This window comes from Ochotona princeps, chromosome 8 (genome assembly GCF_030435755.1).
Source record: "Ochotona princeps isolate mOchPri1 chromosome 8, mOchPri1.hap1, whole genome shotgun sequence".
NCBI classification, from domain to species: Eukaryota; Metazoa; Chordata; class Mammalia; order Lagomorpha; family Ochotonidae; genus Ochotona; species Ochotona princeps.
In genome coordinates, this window is record NC_080839.1 from 76,449,093 (window position 1) to 76,468,029 (window position 18,937).

At 38.9% G+C, this 18,937-nt stretch overlaps 1 protein-coding gene across 1 annotated transcript in view; it reads left to right on the forward strand.

Annotated features, from left to right (window-relative positions):
• ROCK2 (Rho associated coiled-coil containing protein kinase 2) overlaps positions 1-16,518 on the forward strand; it is a 154,122-nt gene extending 137,604 nt beyond the window's left edge. Inside the window, exons 26-33 of the mRNA XM_012926232.2 lie at positions 5,176-5,355; positions 5,526-5,694; positions 7,323-7,393; positions 7,961-8,049; positions 8,438-8,516; positions 10,125-10,386; positions 10,473-10,686; positions 16,384-16,518. Coding sequence (XP_012781686.2) covers positions 5,176-5,355; positions 5,526-5,694; positions 7,323-7,393; positions 7,961-8,049; positions 8,438-8,516; positions 10,125-10,386; positions 10,473-10,686; positions 16,384-16,387 — 1,068 coding nt within the window. The 3' untranslated portion in view covers positions 16,388-16,518. The remainder of the gene's footprint in view (positions 1-5,175; positions 5,356-5,525; positions 5,695-7,322; positions 7,394-7,960; positions 8,050-8,437; positions 8,517-10,124; positions 10,387-10,472; positions 10,687-16,383) is intronic.
• Positions 16,519-18,937: the final 2,419 nt, after the last annotated feature.

Consider the following 18,937-nt stretch of genomic DNA (forward strand, 5'->3'; position numbering starts at 1 on the left):
TACAGTATTTAACTAATAGAGTATGGGATGGAGAGCAGAGGCACAGTATTTAACTAATAGAGTATGGGATGGAGAGCAGAGGCACAGTATTTAACTAATAGAGTATAGGATGGAGAGCAGAGGTATAGTATTTAACTAATAGAGTATAGGATGGAGAGCAGAGGTATAGTATTTAACTAATAGAGTATAGGATGGAGAGCAGAGGTACAGTATTTAACTAATAGAGTATGGGATGGAGAGCAGAGGCACAGTATTTAACTAATAGAGTATGGGATGGAGAGCAGAGGCACAGTATTTAACTAATAGAGTATAGGATGGAGAGCAGAGGTATAGTATTTAACTAATAGAGTATAGGATGGAGAGCAGAGGTACAGTATTTAACTAATAGAGTATAGGATGGAGAGCAGAGGTATAGTATTTAACTAATAGAGTATAGGATGGAGAGCAGAGGTATAGTATTTAACTAATAGAGTATAGGATGGAGAGCAGAGGTATAGTATTTAACTAATAGAGTATGGGATGGAGAGCAGAGGTATAGTATTTAACTAATAGAGTATGGGATGGAGAGCAGAGGCACAGTATTTAACTAATAGAGTATGGGATGGAGAGCAGAGGTATAGTATTTAACTAATAGAGTATAGGATGGAGAGCAGAGGTATAGTATTTAACTAATAGAGTATAGGATGGAGAGCAGAGGTATAGTATTTAACTAATAGAGTATAGGATGGAGAGCAGAGGCACAGTATTTAACTAATAGAGTATAGGATGGAGAGCAGAGGTATAGTATTTAACTAATAGAGTATAGGATGGAGAGCAGAGGCACAGTATTTAACTAATAGAGTATAGGATGGAGAGCAGAGGTGTAGTATTTAACTAATAGAGTATAGGATGGAGAGCAGAGGTGTAGTATTTAACTAATAGAGTATAGGATGGAGAGCAGAGGTATAGTATTTAACTAATAGAGTATAGGATGGAGAGCAGAGGTATAGTATTTAACTAATAGAGTATAGGATGGAGAGCAGAGGTATAGTATTTAACTAATAGAGTATGGGATGGAGAGCAGAGGTATAGTATTTAACTAATAGAGTATAGGATGGAGAGCAGAGGTATAGTATTTAACTAATAGAGTATAGGATGGAGAGCAGAGGTACAGTATTTAACTAATAGAGTATAGGATGGAGAGCAGAGGTATAGTATTTAACTAATAGAGTATAGGATGGAGAGCAGAGGCGTAGTATTTAACTAATAGAGTATAGGATGGAGAGCAGAGGTACAGTATTTAACTAATAGAGTATAGGATGGAGAGCAGAGGCACAGTATTTAACTAATAGAGTATGGGATGGAGAGCAGAGGCACAGTATTTAACTAATAGAGTATAGGATGGAGAGCAGAGGTACAGTATTTAACTAATAGAGTATAGGATGGAGAGCAGAGGCACAGTATTTAACTAATAGAGTATAGGATGGAGAGCAGAGGTACAGTATTTAACTAATAGAGTATGGGATGGAGAGCAGAGGCACAGTATTTAACTAATAGAGTATGGGATGGAGAGCAGAGGCACAGTATTTAACTAATAGAGTATGGGATGGAGAGCAGAGGCACAGTATTTAACTAATAGAGTATGGGATGGAGAGCAGAGGCACAGTATTTAACTAATAGAGTATAGGATGGAGAGCAGAGGTATAGTATTTAACTAATAGAGTATGGGATGGAGAGCAGAGGTGTAGTATTTAACTAATAGAGTATAGGATGGAGAGCAGAGGTGTAGTATTTAACTAATAGAGTATAGGATGGAGAGCAGAGGTATAGTATTTAACTAATAGAGTATAGGATGGAGAGCAGAGGTATAGTATTTAACTAATAGAGTATAGGATGGAGAGCAGAGGTATAGTATTTAACTAATAGAGTATGGGATGGAGAGCAGAGGTATAGTATTTAACTAATAGAGTATAGGATGGAGAGCAGAGGTACAGTATTTAACTAATAGAGTATAGGATGGAGAGCAGAGGTATAGTATTTAACTAATAGAGTATAGGATGGAGAGCAGAGGTGTAGTATTTAACTAATAGAGTATAGGATGGAGAGCAGAGGCACAGTATTTAACTAATAGAGTATAGGATGGAGAGCAGAGGTATAGTATTTAACTAATAGAGTATAGGATGGAGAGCAGAGGTATAGTATTTAACTAATAGAGTATAGGATGGAGAGCAGAGGTATAGTATTTAACTAATAGAGTATAGGATGGAGAGCAGAGGTATAGTATTTAACTAATAGAGTATAGGATGGAGAGCAGAGGTGTAGTATTTAACTAATAGAGTATAGGATGGAGAGCAGAGGTATAGTATTTAACTAATAGAGTATGGGATGGAGAGCAGAGGTATAGTATTTAACTAATAGAGTATAGGATGGAGAGCAGAGGCACAGTATTTAACTAATAGAGTATAGGATGGAGAGCAGAGGCACAGTATTTAACTAATAGAGTATAGGATGGAGAGCAGAGGTGTAGTATTTAACTAATAGAGTATAGGATGGAGAGCAGAGGTATAGTATTTAACTAATAGAGTATGGGATGGAGAGCAGAGGCACAGTATTTAACTAATAGAGTATAGGATGGAGAGCAGAGGTATAGTATTTAACTAATAGAGTATAGGATGGAGAGCAGAGGCACAGTATTTAACTAATAGAGTATGGGATGGAGAGCAGAGGTATAGTATTTAACTAATAGAGTATGGGATGGAGAGCAGAGGTATAGTATTTAACTAATAGAGTATAGGATGGAGAGCAGAGGTATAGTATTTAACTAATAGAGTATAGGATGGAGAGCAGAGGTGTAGTATTTAACTAATAGAGTATAGGATGGAGAGCAGAGGCACAGTATTTAACTAATAGAGTATAGGATGGAGAGCAGAGGTATAGTATTTAACTAATAGAGTATAGGATGGAGAGCAGAGGTGTAGTATTTAACTAATAGAGTATGGGATGGAGAGCAGAGGTATAGTATTTAACTAATAGAGTATAGGATGGAGAGCAGAGGTATAGTATTTAACTAATAGAGTATAGGATGGAGAGCAGAGGCACAGTATTTAACTAATAGAGTATGGGATGGAGAGCAGAGGTATAGTATTTAACTAATAGAGTATGGGATGGAGAGCAGAGGTATAGTATTTAACTAATAGAGTATAGGATGGAGAGCAGAGGTATAGTATTTAACTAATAGAGTATAGGATGGAGAGCAGAGGTGTAGTATTTAACTAATAGAGTATAGGATGGAGAGCAGAGGCACAGTATTTAACTAATAGAGTATGGGATGGAGAGCAGAGGTATAGTATTTAACTAATAGAGTATGGGATGGAGAGCAGAGGTATAGTATTTAACTAATAGAGTATGGGATGGAGAGCAGAGGTATAGTATTTAACTAATAGAGTATAGGATGGAGAGCAGAGGTATAGTATTTAACTAATAGAGTATAGGATGGAGAGCAGAGGTATAGTATTTAACTAATAGAGTATGGGATGGAGAGCAGAGGCACAGTATTTAACTAATAGAGTATAGGATGGAGAGCAGAGGTATAGTATTTAACTAATAGAGTATAGGATGGAGAGCAGAGGTATAGTATTTAACTAATAGAGTATAGGATGGAGAGCAGAGGTATAGTATTTAACTAATAGAGTATAGGATGGAGAGCAGAGGTATAGTATTTAACTAATAGAGTATAGGATGGAGAGCAGAGGTATAGTATTTAACTAATAGAGTATAGGATGGAGAGCAGAGGTATAGTATTTAACTAATAGAGTATGGGATGGAGAGCAGAGGTATAGTATTTAACTAATAGAGTATGGGATGGAGAGCAGAGGTATAGTATTTAACTAATAGAGTATGGGATGGAGAGCAGAGGTATAGTATTTAACTAATAGAGTATAGGATGGAGAGCAGAGGTACAGTATTTAACTAATAGAGTATGGGATGGAGAGCAGAGGTATAGTATTTAACTAATAGAGTATAGGATGGAGAGCAGAGGTATAGTATTTAACTAATAGAGTATGGGATGGAGAGCAGAGGTATAGTATTTAACTAATAGAGTATAGGATGGAGAGCAGAGGTATAGTATTTAACTAATAGAGTATAGGATGGAGAGCAGAGGTATAGTATTTAACTAATAGAGTATAGGATGGAGAGCAGAGGTATAGTATTTAACTAATAGAGTATGGGATGGAGAGCAGAGGTATAGTATTTAACTAATAGAGTATGGGATGGAGAGCAGAGGCACAGTATTTAACTAATAGAGTATGGGATGGAGAGCAGAGGCACAGTATTTAACTAATAGAGTATAGGATGGAGAGCAGAGGTACAGTATTTAACTAATAGAGTATGGGATGGAGAGCAGAGGTGTAGTATTTAACTAATAGAGTATAGGATGGAGAGCAGAGGTACAGTATTTAACTAATAGAGTATAGGATGGAGAGCAGAGGTATAGTATTTAACTAATAGAGTATAGGATGGAGAGCAGAGGTATAGTATTTAACTAATAGAGTATGGGATGGAGAGCAGAGGTATAGTATTTAACTAATAGAGTATAGGATGGAGAGCAGAGGCACAGTATTTAACTAATAGAGTATAGGATGGAGAGCAGAGGTGTAGTATTTAACTAATAGAGTATGGGATGGAGAGCAGAGGTATAGTATTTAACTAATAGAGTATGGGATGGAGAGCAGAGGTATAGTATTTAACTAATAGAGTATAGGATGGAGAGCAGAGGTATAGTATTTAACTAATAGAGTATAGGATGGAGAGCAGAGGTATAGTATTTAACTAATAGAGTATAGGATGGAGAGCAGAGGTATAGTATTTAACTAATAGAGTATAGGATGGAGAGCAGAGGTACAGTATTTAACTAATAGAGTATAGGATGGAGAGCAGAGGCACAGTATTTAACTAATAGAGTATAGGATGGAGAGCAGAGGTACAGTATTTAACTAATAGAGTATAGGATGGAGAGCAGAGGTATAGTATTTAACTAATAGAGTATGGGATGGAGAGCAGAGGCACAGTATTTAACTAATACCAGAATGTGTTCCTTGGGAATCCTGTTGCAGAGGGAAGGATTATCAGTGCTTGTTACTGAGAAATCATCGATGTGGTTGATTTTATTTATATGCTTGTTTTTATGTCTTTAAGGCTGTGAATAAGTTGGCTGAGATCATGAATCGAAAAGAACCTGTCAAACGTGGAAGTGACACAGATATGCGAAGGAAAGAGAAGGAGAACAGGAAGCTACACATGGAACTTAAATCTGAACGTGAAAAATTGACCCAGCAGATGATCAAATATCAGAAGGAACTGAACGAAATGCAGGCTGTAAGGATACTTTTTGGACTCTGGATTTAACATTCTTTCTAAGAAAGGTGGAATTGGTTTCATGTTTCTGTGTATTTCAGTGTTTGTAGGACTCTTCCCTTAATAAATATTATTGAGCCAAGAGCAAAATTGTAAGTCATGTTGCATACAGTTAATTTAATTTCTTGCAGCAAATAGCTGAGGAGAGCCAGATTCGAATTGAACTGCAGATGACACTGGACAGCAAGGACAGCGACATTGAGCAGCTGCGGTCACAGCTGCAGGCCTTGCACATCGGGCTGGATAGTTCCAGCATAGGCAGTGGACCAGGTGACGCGGAAGCCGACGATGGGTTTCCAGGTACAGACTTGCCTTCAGCCCTGGCGTTTATCTTAAATCTCCATCAGTTGATTGTGTTAAGTCCTGTTCCTGACTTTACTCTTGAGTAAAAATGAGTAGGGTTTCAAATAACATTTTTAGACACTTAAATTTTTTTTGACAAAATTTTTCATAGCAAGAGAGAATTCCACAGTTAAGTAATGTAGTAGCTCTCTTTTTGAGCTTTATCATCCTTTGTTCTCTTCTCTCTGCATTCTCACCTCCACCTGTGTTGGGTGTGCAGTCCGTGTCTCTCAGTCCCACACTGTGGAGGCCGTGTCGTTCACCTACCAGCGCTCCTCCACCTCTCTCAGTCTTACCTCTAAGCCCTCCAGCTCTCACACGCTCTGTGACTCTGACTCTGCCTCCAGCTCTGAAGACGACATTTTGCCTTACTTCCCCACTTCATCAGGACGTAATGGTACAGGTGACAGCCTGGGAGTCTGGTCTTTGGAGTACTTCCCACCTTTAATTTTGGTCCTTTTGAAAATTTCATGTAACAATGACTAACATTCACTAATATGTTGTTGTAGACTTGGTTAAAAAAACTGCATGATAAATCATTTATTTTGCCAAGTTCCAAGAGACTTAAGACAGTATTTGATTCCACTGTTTCCACCTTTCTGAAGTTTCCAATCAAGAAGGACAATAGAGAAATATGTAGTCTTGTTTCAGCAAATGTGTCTAGGTTTTCACCGAGTCCGTAGCTAGTCAGTGTTTTGCCTGACCTTTACAAGCAATGTGAAGCAGTTTGGCCTCTTTGTAGTTGAAATGGAGAGGCCAGAGATGCAGAGGCCAAGGTGTGGCCCAGTGTCAGCTTGGAAGATGTCAGTTTCCTCACATGCATTAGGGAAGAAGCTCCTGTTTGGTAGTCATGACCATTAAACAGGATTCATGTGAGGCTTTGAGCACAGCTGACACGGAGTCGATAGTAAATCATTGATAAGTGCTTTTGCTATTATAATTGCCTCTGAAATTGCTATTTTACTTATGAAGAGAAACTAATTAAATGTCTTAAAACAGATACAAAGGATTTCCTAAACCAGGATTTTATTGATTTTGGCATTTTGGAGTTTAGAATCCTTGAGCCGTATTGCTGCTCGTTAGCCAAACTTGGTTTATATTTTATTTCTGTCTGCAGCCTTTCTCATTCTCTTGTGCTAGACATGTGATTGCTTGTTTTAAGTGACTTCTTGAAGATGTATATTAGTGTACAGTTAGTTAGGTCTTCCAAAGGAAAAACAAAGAGCGCTGTGTAGGTGTGCCAGTGAGAATAATCAGCTGCTAGGCTTTTTGTTGTGGTTTGAGTTTTCGTTTATTTGTTTTTCAGCTTTTTTCCTGGATTTTTCCAATGCATGTATTAAAGCAGTGAGACATCTGATTTATAAAATTGTACTGTATCTATTTCCAATATGATAAAAATCTGGATTTTGTTTTGCATTGTATGACTTGATTTTACTGATTCTGCATCATTATTATTGTGTCCTGGATAATATACAATGATAAATTTTGAAGGGCATGTCTTGTGACTTCCACATTAAAATCGTGTTAAATTCTTCATTGCCTAAGGAGAATTGTTACATTGGTTTTCATTCCATTTTTATTTGTAGAATCAAGATTAGAAGGATGGCTTTCGTTACCTGTGCGAAATAACACTAAGAAATTTGGATGGGTTAAGAAGGTAACTGGACTTTTTGTGTATGCTTTTTGTTTTGCCTTCAGTTAAATTCCAGTCATTCCATTTTTTTTAGTTGTAGACTATGCATGGCTCAGCTTTAGACACATACATTTGTTTGTATTTTCTGATGTGGAATGATGTGTCTTTGTCTTTGTGGAAATGTTTTGGTTCTTCGTTGTGAATAATGAACCAGGTGTCGGTTCAGGAAATGGCCTTGTTGACCTGGTGTGTCTGCTGTGCCAGTAGGAAGTTAGTGCTGTATATGATGGACAAAGCCTTTATTCCTTCTCCTCTCTGTGCTTTTGGATGAGTTTACTAACACTTTTTATGCTCATAGCTAAATCACTCCCAAAACATTTGATTTTATTTCCTCTGCCCCCAATTCACTCATCTAAATTATCCACAAATAAAATGTACTGCTGTGTTAGGAAGGCTTTTTCTAAAAAATATAGTAGGTACTGTTCATTAGCTTACTACTTTTACTGCTTGTATTGAATTGAAGAAAATCAAGAAATAAGGCTTAAAATAACTTTAACCATTGCTTGCTTCTTTCTTCCCTCTTTTTACCAGTACGTGATTGTAAGCAGTAAGAAGATTCTTTTCTATGACAGTGAGCAGGATAAAGAACTATCTAATCCTTACATGGTGTTAGATATAGAGTAAGTGTTTTTACTAGACTTTAGAAACTGTGTCTCTTCTTGTCTTTTAAAGTATTAACAAAATATGGTGGTTTGTTGATGCAATTTAGTTACAGTGTGGCTCTTACTGTACTGGTATCATTTTTTTCTCAGTTTGCTTCATACAGATGAAAGCCATGGAGTTGGTTAGAGCATCTCTATTTCATGTCACTATTACTTTGTGATGCTAATTAGGAAATTTCTGACTTACTGCAAATGTCTGAAAATTTTAACCATTGAATTAATAAGACAAAATTAGTTAACTTCTAATGGGTCACAGTGGTTGATTTTAACGTCTGTTCTAAGTTTAGAGTAAAATACAATATCATCTTGAGTAATATTTTATTTCTTTATTAAAAATCTCTTATAGCAAGTTATTTCACGTGCGGCCTGTTACACAGACAGATGTATATAGAGCAGATGCTAAAGAAATTCCAAGAATATTCCAGGTAAACACAAATTTGTTTTTTGTTTGTTGATTGGTTTTATTTTGTGTTTTCAGCGTTGGAAGATTCTCATGTGACTTGACATGAAGTTTCTTCATTCTTTGATTTTCTTTTTTTTTTTTTTTTTTTTTTAATTTTTTTTTTTAATTTTATTTTAAATTCATTAATTACATTGTATTATGTGACACAGTTTCATAGGTACTGGGATTCTCCCCACCCCTCCCCAAACCCTCCCACCATGGTGGATTCCTCCACCTTGTTGCATAACCACAGTTCAAGTTCAGTTGAGATTCCCCCATTGCAAGCGTATACCAAACATAGAGTCCAGCATCTTATTGTCTAGTCAAGTTCAACGGCTTCTTAGGTATACCCTCTCTGGTCTGAAGACAGAGCCAGCAGAGTATCATCCCGATCAATTAAAAGCTCCAACATACCATCAGCAAAAATTTACATCATTAATTCTTTGATTTTCTTCAGGTTACTTTTCTGTCTCACTCTCTGGGGTTCATCTGCATTCTTCCCTCCGTTTCATTTGCTAACGTCTGTTTTTAGATCATGCTTCTGGTTACTTGTAATTTTTTTCAGTATTTTTATTTGAAAGTCGTTACAGCAGAGAGGTCCTCCATTCTCTGTTTGACTAGCCGCATGGCTGCACTGGCTAGAGTTGGGCCTTGGAAACCAAAACCTTCTTTGAGGTCTCCCACATGGGTTCAGGGTTCCAAGCATTTGGGCCATTCTCCTCTGTGTTCCCAGGCCATGAGCAGGACACTGGATCACAAGTACAGCAGCAGGCCTTGAACTGGAGACCACAGGGGTCGCCTAAGCTGACGCTGCATGTGGAGACTTGCCATGCAACGTCACTGGTCCCTAGTTATAATTTTTTTTGTTAAGTATCAACTTCTGCTTTGGGTTTATGGCTCAGCCTTCTGGAGAGTCAAAAACTGTAAATTAAACATATTAGCCTGCTAGCCCCTTTATGTCCAGTTTAGAGAGCGGACATTTCCATCTGGAAATTGGTCGAGCCAGCCATCAGTCCCCGGGCCCCTGGGTTGCGTGCAGTGGGGCAGTTGTCCCCTTGTGTTTTGGATGCTCTCCTGCTTTACATGGAGGATGTTGTACATCCTCTGCTTTCTTCCTCAGGTACCCAGACACAGGTCTCTTAAAATGAAGCTCTGTGTCCAGCTGCCACCTGATTTTTTGCCTTAAGAATTATAAAAACCAATTAGTAGTACAGTAACCACCTTTCTTCAGATGATTATTATGACCTGTCCCTCACAGGAAAATAAAGCAAAACAAAAATTTGAACGAGCACTTGTGAAGTGTGAATTGACATTTTCCTGTCCTGGGCTTGTCCTGATGGGGTCGCTAGAGTGGAGAGAGCACCGGGAGACAGCAGTGAGCAGGAGTCATTCTAAAGTGTGAACCAAAGTGACCATCTAATGACGTTCCTCACTGAAGCTCCTGAGTACACAGATCCCATTTTGATTTGAACTTTAAATGCATTTTCTTTTCATTGAATAATTCAGACTAATTTTATTAACACTGTCAAAGTTGTCACCACATACAAATTGATCTTCAGAAACCATTCATTGTTCTTTTTGCTATTTATAGATCCTGTATGCTAATGAAGGAGAGAGTAAGAAGGAACAGGAGTTTCCAGTGGAGCCAGTGGGAGAAAAATCTAATTATATTTGTCATAAAGGACATGAATTTATTCCTACTCTTTATCACTTCCCAACCAACTGTGAGGCTTGTATGAAGCCATTGTGGCATATGTTTAAGCCCCCTCCAGCGTTGGAGTGCCGTCGCTGCCACATCAAATGCCACAAAGATCACATGGACAAGAAGGAGGAGGTTATAGCACCTTGCAAAGGTGAGGAGGGAGTTGCTTACTCCATCATTGTGACTGATGCGCGGATTATTTTAAGCTCATCCATTTTTTCACATATTTCCTTATAGTGTATTATGATATTTCAACGGCAAAGAATCTATTGTTATTAGCAAATTCTACGGAAGAACAACAGAAATGGGTTAGTCGGTTGGTGAAAAAGATACCTAAAAAACCCCCGGCTCCAGATCCTTTTGCACGCTCATCTCCTAGAACTTCAATGAAGATTCAACAAAACCAGTCCATGAGACGGCCAAGCCGACAGCTTGCCCCAAATAAACAAAGGTAATAAGTGTGGTACCAGTTAAGGGTTTAAAAATACTTATTTTGCCCTTGCATTCAAATCAGAAAATTTCCTAGTTGTAGTTTTATTTTCTTGATAATTTAACACTATAGAATGCCAGAGTTTAGTTTCTAAAATTAAACAGCAAAAAGAGAACTATAGAAATAGAACTGCCATCCATTGGCTCATTCCCAGATGTCTGCAGCAGCTGGAGCTGGTTCAGGCTGAAGCCAAGGAGCAGGAAACTCGGTCTGGTTCACAGGGACCTGCTTCCTTCCAGGGTGCACGTCGGCTGGAATCGGGAATGGAACTGGGACTGGGATGCAGGCATCTGAACTTGGACTTAGCTGCTAGCCCAAATGCCTGCTGCCAAGGTTCCTAAATTTATTTGGTGCGCATGTCTCATTCATTGATTTGGATACAGATAATATATTTTCTAAATTTCATATGTTAAATACAAATAAAGTTTGTAAAGCTTCATGTTATCACATCTGTGCTTGTAATTATAACATTTCAAGCTTTTATAAGCTCATGACTGGTGGTTTATGAGGTGATCTGAGAGGCAAAATTAAAATAGCCCTAAATCTTAAAAGAATAAGTTGTGATTTAAGGAGCAGTACAGACCAGCTTTAAAATGTAAAATTATTTAATGAGTAAAGTGGGCATTCTTGGAATTGGAGTTTGGATGATGAAGTGTCATCAGGGATCATCACTGAGCACAAGCATCTCAGTGGAGCAGTTTTCTTGTTTGCCTTCACGTCGTTAAGCATCCTGATTCAGAAGAGCTATTTCTTGGCTTGTTACTCATCAGACATGAGCATTTGGCAGGCTGGTGGAGAAAGGGCGTTTCAGACGTCCTTATCATGGGCATTGGCTTTGTTCTCAGAAATGTTACCATCCTGAAACCACAAACATATTAGATGAATCTTTTTGAAACTGTTGTCTCAAGGAAATAATTCAGAAAAATAAAGGAATAATTAATGTTTCAGCAAAAAAATTCTAAATATTTTGTGTGAGGCATGATAAAATTAAATGTTATCAAATTGGTGGCTATGTAATACTGATTTAACCTGAAGAAACTGAAAGAGTTCTAAAGACACTGAAGGTACATTCCATGTGTCTTTTGTGAAACATCTAAAAATTAAATTTTTGTTAATATTGTAGAACTATAAATGCATAAATCCTATGTTGACACCTTATTTTTCATCTGGGGCATCTAGGAGCATGGTGTGTGCACCTGCTAAGGGCTGTCTTCAAGAAGCAGCATCACAGGGGAGACACAGCACTGTGTCTTATAGCAATCTCTCCTTCCCTCATGGCCATTGGTGAGGGTGGAGCCCTCCTGGCCCCGTCACCTCCCCTGCTTCAGATCCCCCTGTGTTGTCATTCAACTTTGCTTGTTGTCTTATTCGACCTCTAAGACCATCTTGTGGAGTAGAACAGGTATTGTTATGTCTCTTTTCAATTGAAATACCGCAGGCAGGCAGACTGTTTAAATCTAGGAGTGTAACAAGTCCAGGCCTAGTGACCTCACTAAACACGATCGTGTCAGAGAGGCTTACTTCATGAGGCAGTCTTCAGGTCACGTGAGGCAGGCTGTTTTCACGGTCGCTGCCTTGTGGTCTGTTGGAAATCACATTCACTTTTGACTTTTTACCTTTTGGCCCTGCTCCTTGAATCAGTGCTTGTTGATTGTTTTTTATACATTTTGTCACAGTCACACACATAATAGGATGTCTTTTCTCATGGTTGTTCATGTTTCACTACTGCTTTCAGAAGGCTTGTAGTTCTAGAATTGCAGTGCCTTCAATGCCAGTGTTTTAAATTTATATGTATAAATATATATACACATGGATGTATGATTACATACACATACTGTATTGATCAGCCCTGGTTGCATATTCATACCACCTCCCACTCTACCCCCTCTTTGGAACATGGTAAGCCACTATGTCATGACTTGTAGAGCTAGATAATTTAGAAATTAAAGAGAGCTTAATGTGGCAAAAATAATTGACAAGTATAACGTATTAAGGTATTTCTTATGTATTATTCTCTTACTTTAAATCATTTGATTTATGTTCCAGAGTAATGTAATTTAATATTGATAATATAGCAAATTTTGATGAATAACTTTAATTGTGTTTCAAAGTCATGCCAACATGCTTAAATCTGAATATCAGAATTTGAACAACTCTCAAAATGTGTGAATGTTTCCTTAAGATGCTGATTAACAAAGCAAAAAATGATACTTTTTGATGAAGAAAAATTGTGGAGAGATCCTAATTTGTTCCAATTGAGAACACAAACTACTAGTTAAGCTGGAGGACATTTCTCTGTAGCTACTTTTTCCCTAAAAATATTTTTAATGAATATTTAAATTAGAAAAGTATGAAGCAAATGTACACCAAGTGCCCATTTGTTCAGCTATAAGATGTAATACATGAGTATAAATGTTTCTAGAGGGTGGAAAAGCGAGTGTGCCCTCAGTGTTTATTCTTTGCTCTCCCTTCCTCTCTCTCTCCTACCTTCCTTCCTCTTTCTTCCTTTTGTTTGTTTGTTTCTTTTTAAGATTTGTTTCTTTTTTGTTTGGAAAGGCAGATTTACAGAGAGATGGAGAGACAGAGAGAAAGATCTGCTGGTTCACTCCCCAAGTGGCCACAGCAGCCGGAACTGAGCTGAACCAAAGCCAGGAAGCAGGAGCTTCTTCTGGATCTCCAGTATGGGTGCAGGGTCCCAAGATTTTGGCACATCTGTTACTGCTTTTCCCAAGCCACAAGCAGGGAGCTAGAAGAGAAGTGAAGCAACCAGGACACAAATAGGCACCCACATGTGCTGCCGAATCCTGAAGCTTGAGTCAACCCACCAGCCTTGTTCTTTTACATTTCTAAATAGTAAGAGACTTAACATACTAATTGTTTGGAAAAATGGAACTATTTACACTGTGAAAAATAAATCCACATGAAGATTGCTTCATCTCCGTGTAAAACTAGTGAGGACTATGTAGGCGTTTCCATAGATATAGCTGTAAACACATAAAATAGTGATCAATCTGATTAGTAAAGAAAGCAATTCAACTGAAATTGAAGCTGTAACATAAAACTATTTTCCATCTGCCAAACTACCGAACTCTCAAGGATGAAGGTCTGCATTGGTGAGACGTAAGGAAGTGGGCACTCTCCAGCAAAAAGAAGTGTGCCCTTCCTGGGCAGGCTTTGACACTCAGTTTCGCAGGCCTGAGAGGGCCAATTGGTGCAGGTGACAGGTAAACGAGGAATTGTTCCTTCTGGCACTATGTTGTTTACATGAGGCACAAGCCCAATATTCTGGGGAAATGATGGTGATAATCAAGAAAGGAGGTTCAGGGCGCCCAGTATAGTAGCCTCTAGTGGCTGAAGTCCTCACCTTGAATGTGCGGGGATTCCGTATGGGTGCCAGTTCTAATCCTGGCAGCCCTGCTTCCCATCCAGCTCCCTGTTTGTGGCCTGGGAAAACAGTGGAGGACGGCCCAAAGCTTTGGGACCCTGCACCTGTGTGGGAGACCTGGAAAGGTTCTGGGCTCCTGGCTTCTGATCAGCTTAGCACCGGCCGTTATGGCCACTTGGGGAGTGAATCATCAGATGGAAGATCTTCCTTTCTGTCTCTCTCCTCTCTGTATATCTGACTTTACAATAAAAATAAAATAAATCTTAAAAAAAAAAGAAGACAAGAGGTTCAGTAGTTGTCCCAGTAAACCAATAAGGAAAAAGACAGTTTCAAAAAAAAATATATCCTGGTGGGAAAATTCTAAAATGTTGTCTGTGTTATAATGCTGTGTTGCAGGATAATGTTGGGATAAATAGTGGCAGGAGTAGTTGGAGGGGAGAAGGAACTGTAGAGAAAACAGACATCCAGTTGTCAAGGACCGCACACACTTTGCCAAGCAGTCTTGATTCTGTTGTACAGAAGCTTTCGAGTGAGGGCATACATTCAGTTCAATGAGATCACCCTTCAGTACACACATGAAGCAGTGACCAGCTGTAATGTGTGCTGACAGTGAATCTGGAGAGAGTAACTTGCATGCTGAGGGACTGATGAGAAAGGCTAAGGATGAGCCTTGGCACCATCGCACTGCTGGACACGTGATAGGCTTTGCCTTGGAGACTGTGACAGCAGCCTACACCCCCGCCCCCTCCTCCCCCCCACCCCCCGCCCCAAGGCTTCAGAAGGATGCAAAGTGCAGCATTATCATAACATAGGAGGAAACCCAGGAAGACTTCTGGTGTCTGCATCCCATGCAGGGGAGCCGAAGGCTTCTCTGGCCAGCTTGGAAGGGTGCGTTTGCCCGTGAAGGGAAGCTTCCCCAGTGTGCCACCTTCTCATGTTATTGAGGAAAAGTCCGTTTGCTTCTGGCACATTCCAAATAGACTTTCTAAGATACAGCAATCAGTTCGTTTCTGAAGAGTGCTAGAGTGTAAATTTGCGAACCTCCTGTTGCAGATTACTTGATTTGGCATTTAAAGACTGGGATTGGTCATTTGATGATGTTGATGATGATAATGATGATGATGGCGATGTTTTTGATTTCTGAAGAAATGTGGTAAATCAGAAAATGAAAACTGAATTATTTTAGTATTGCTGTGTAGTGCATGTGGTTTGCACTTGGCTTTTATGATTTTTGACCAGTTTCGTAAGTTTATAAAGTTGTTTTTAATGGTGTCCACATTTTATAAAAACTTTCCAGAGAAGTTTCTAACTGAGGTTTTCATGTTGGGTATAAAAGTGAATGCTATGTTCAGATTCTTTGTTGGGTATGGATTTTCAACTCAATTGGAATTATGAGTTTTATGTTAAGAATGAAACGTAGAAATAACAAACGGAACAATGCTCATATTCTCTGTTCATTGCAGAAAAAATTGTATTGCTCAAAGAAGAGCACTAACGTTTATAGTGTTTTCAAGACCAATTTATGAACATAGCATGGATCTGATAAGTGCTGTGAAATAGCTGTTTCTGATATGGCTTTTTGTGTGATGCTGTGACGTGTGTGAGATTTAATATTGCCCTGTGCTGGAGAATGCTAATGATATGCTGTGAAAATTCCTGTACTTCTAGAAAATGTAATATAGTTTTGGCCAATAGTGGTTCAAGTAGATTTGAATGAGAATTAAGCTTCATGGCTTGAGTCTTTTGTCTAGAACGGATCTAACTGATCTGTCTTAACCTAAGTAAGCAGGCTGCAAAACACATTAAAATTGTGTAATACTGCATCTTTATGCATCTGTTCTTGCAAAACAGATAAGAAAAAATAGGACTTGAGATCCAGTAGCAAAGTAGAACCTGGCCCATAAGTTCACAGTTCTTCCAGTCACATGAGGCAGGCTAGCAGAGTGTGAGCCTTCATTCAGGCTTACTCCAGGGGTTGTTCTGTGGCATTTTGTTTAAGAGCTTGTTAACTGCCTAAAAGCGCGTCTGTAATGTTTGTAGGCAATATGGGACTTCCAACTTCCATTGTTATAGTGAAGAGTAGTTCAGTTGCATGTACCTAAAAGTAAGAAAAGTCAAACAGTATGCTTAATGCATGCTTGAGGCATTCGGAGTATAGTAGTCAGGAGACACTAGACTTTCAAGCAGTGTGATTGGAATGCCTTTTTAATAAATTTAACAATCTTAAATTATTTCAGTGTATCAATTAACTTCATTTTTTCTTTTTTTTCCAGCTAACTGCCTTCTGTGAAAGCAGTCATTCAAGGTGATCATTTTCCTCCAGTTAAAACAAGACTGAAATATGTTTTCCTCAAAGACTAATATGCATACGTACACATAGATGTTCCCCTTTCCCTGTAATATAAAGTAAAAAATGTGGAGAGATTTTTCTGGGCTCTAGGAAGCAGCAAGCTGAGCCAGCAGTGCGTGGCTGATAGGATCGGGATGTCCTGTGCGACTCTCCACGCTCACTGCTTGTGCTCTGGGGAGTGCGTGGCGGATAGGATTCCACGCTCACTGCGTGTGCTCTGGGGAGTGTGTGGCGGATAGGATTCCACACTCACTGCGTGTGCTCTGGGGAGTGTGTGGCGGATAGGATTCCACACTCACTCCGTGTGCTCTGGGGAGTGCATGGCTGATAGGATCGAGACGTCCTGTGTGACTCTCCAGGCTCACTGCGTGTACTCTGGGGCAGTTGCTCACGCTGCGGTGCACAGAAGCTTGAGCAGAGTGAGTTCACCAGCACACTGACCAGCAGGATCTGGGGATGGATTCCATGATGGAGATAGGACGGCATCTTTAAGAAGTGACCATTGTGCTGTATATACTATAGATAGGCAGATAAATGGATTTATATATATACATACGCGCGCACACACACACACACACACACACAGTACTGTAATACTGCAAGAGGATTTTTCAACTTCCCATTTTATTTTTTTAAACACATTATACCAGATATCATTACTTCCTGCAGCTGCAGCTATGCACTTGTGTAAAGCCATAATGTTGGGTTGTGTTGGGTTGCTGCATGTTCATGTTCAGCAATCCCTGCTCCAGGAACTATGAAGTGAATTATAGTCATTTTCTAATGTTTAGTGATAGGCAACTTGACCCATTTTAGACACCTTAATTTAATTTTCCCCTAAGCCTCGTCCCTTCTAAAAGAAAATAGAACCAGTGTGTATCTACCGGCTCTTAGGTTGCAGATTTGCTTTGTGAGAGAAAATAGTGCACCATTTTTACACATAATAGTTATTATAGCAATGTCAACCTATTTTGATTGTAAAACAAACAAAAAAAATGTTTTTAATCGATTGGTCCTGGAAACAATGATGCATAGTATTGGAGCTAATGTATCTGATGTGTATCTTCATTAACCCTCTCTGCAGAGCTCAGTAATAGTCTATGACTGCAGGACGTTTGCTTTGCTCTGAATTTGCTGGCTCTCCTAAGTGTGTGTCTGCTTCTGGTAGCGACATTTGTGACTGTACATTTCATATTCAAAGCTCAAAAACTGTCTCAAATATAAACTATGACATAATGTAGATATATTTTAAATATTTAAATGTGATCCTCAAACACGTAATTGTGTATGGCAATATTTCAGTACTGGATAAAGAAAACTGGTATCTGGGAAGAAGCAGCCTCAAAGGCAGTGAATTTGATTTTTTGTTTTTAAAATGCCATTAAGTTTATGCAGGCATATTCCTGCAATAATTTCTCATTATCCCAGATGAGTATATATTTTATACTGCAGCAGTATGCAGCCATGGAAGCATCAAGTTTAAAAGCAAAAAATATAATCTATCCGTCTCTTACAGACAGACACAGAGTTTAGTAAGATACTTAGATACTCTGCTGTTTCAGTGAAGGAAGTGGACGCTGCCCATGGGCTGCTCTGGAGCCCATGCAGTGCCGTGGAGCGAGCAGGGCTTCCGTCACAGTACTGTGGGGGGAAGGAGAGTCCCCTCTGGACAAGGGGGACATGCTGAGCCAGAGGCTGTCCCTCCAACCTGTGCCAGGCTCACTTGGATGCCACCTGTGCTGAGCCTGGAGGCACACACGCCTTGCCCTTGCAGGGAGTTTGCAGTTCCGGTTGGGGGCACAGCTTTTTCTTTTTTAAAATAAGTTTTAAAAATGAAAAATATATAAAATTTATATAAAATAAATATTTCCATTCACTAGAGTTGTTAAAAGGAGACTGAATATTTTATATAAAGATTTTGTTACACTATAGGAGGTTCTATCCTATTCTGAATTGGAGAGTATATATATATATATATATATATTTTTAATAAACTTTATTAAGGTGAAATAATTTCAAGTTTACACATAAGTAATTGAACTATTGAGTAAAAAGACAGAAGTTTAAATTTTTAATTCTGTATATTAGAGAATATGGAGAATCAAGGTGTGATGCAACTGTACAAGGAAAATTAATGTGAAGTATTTAGAGGGAAGGATATTCTAAGGGATGAAAAAGATCTCTTCTGTGGAGATTGTTGCCATTATTAGGGTCTAATGTGGAGTTTCTAAGGTTGTTTATCCAACCAGTGGCAATGTGCTGAATATGAAATTCTGGCCAAGGTAAGAATCCGCTTCCCTGCCCAGTCCATGACTGCCCCCACGGGGGTCCGTGAGTGTGTGCCCTCAACCGTGTGTTTTCTTCCTAATGCTCATTAAATAACGAAACAAGCTGATTTTGTGCCAGTTTCTCTTTTTCCTGAGGCCCCAAAGCTTCCAAGATAAATCTGAGAGCAAAAGTTGTTCATTTATTCACAC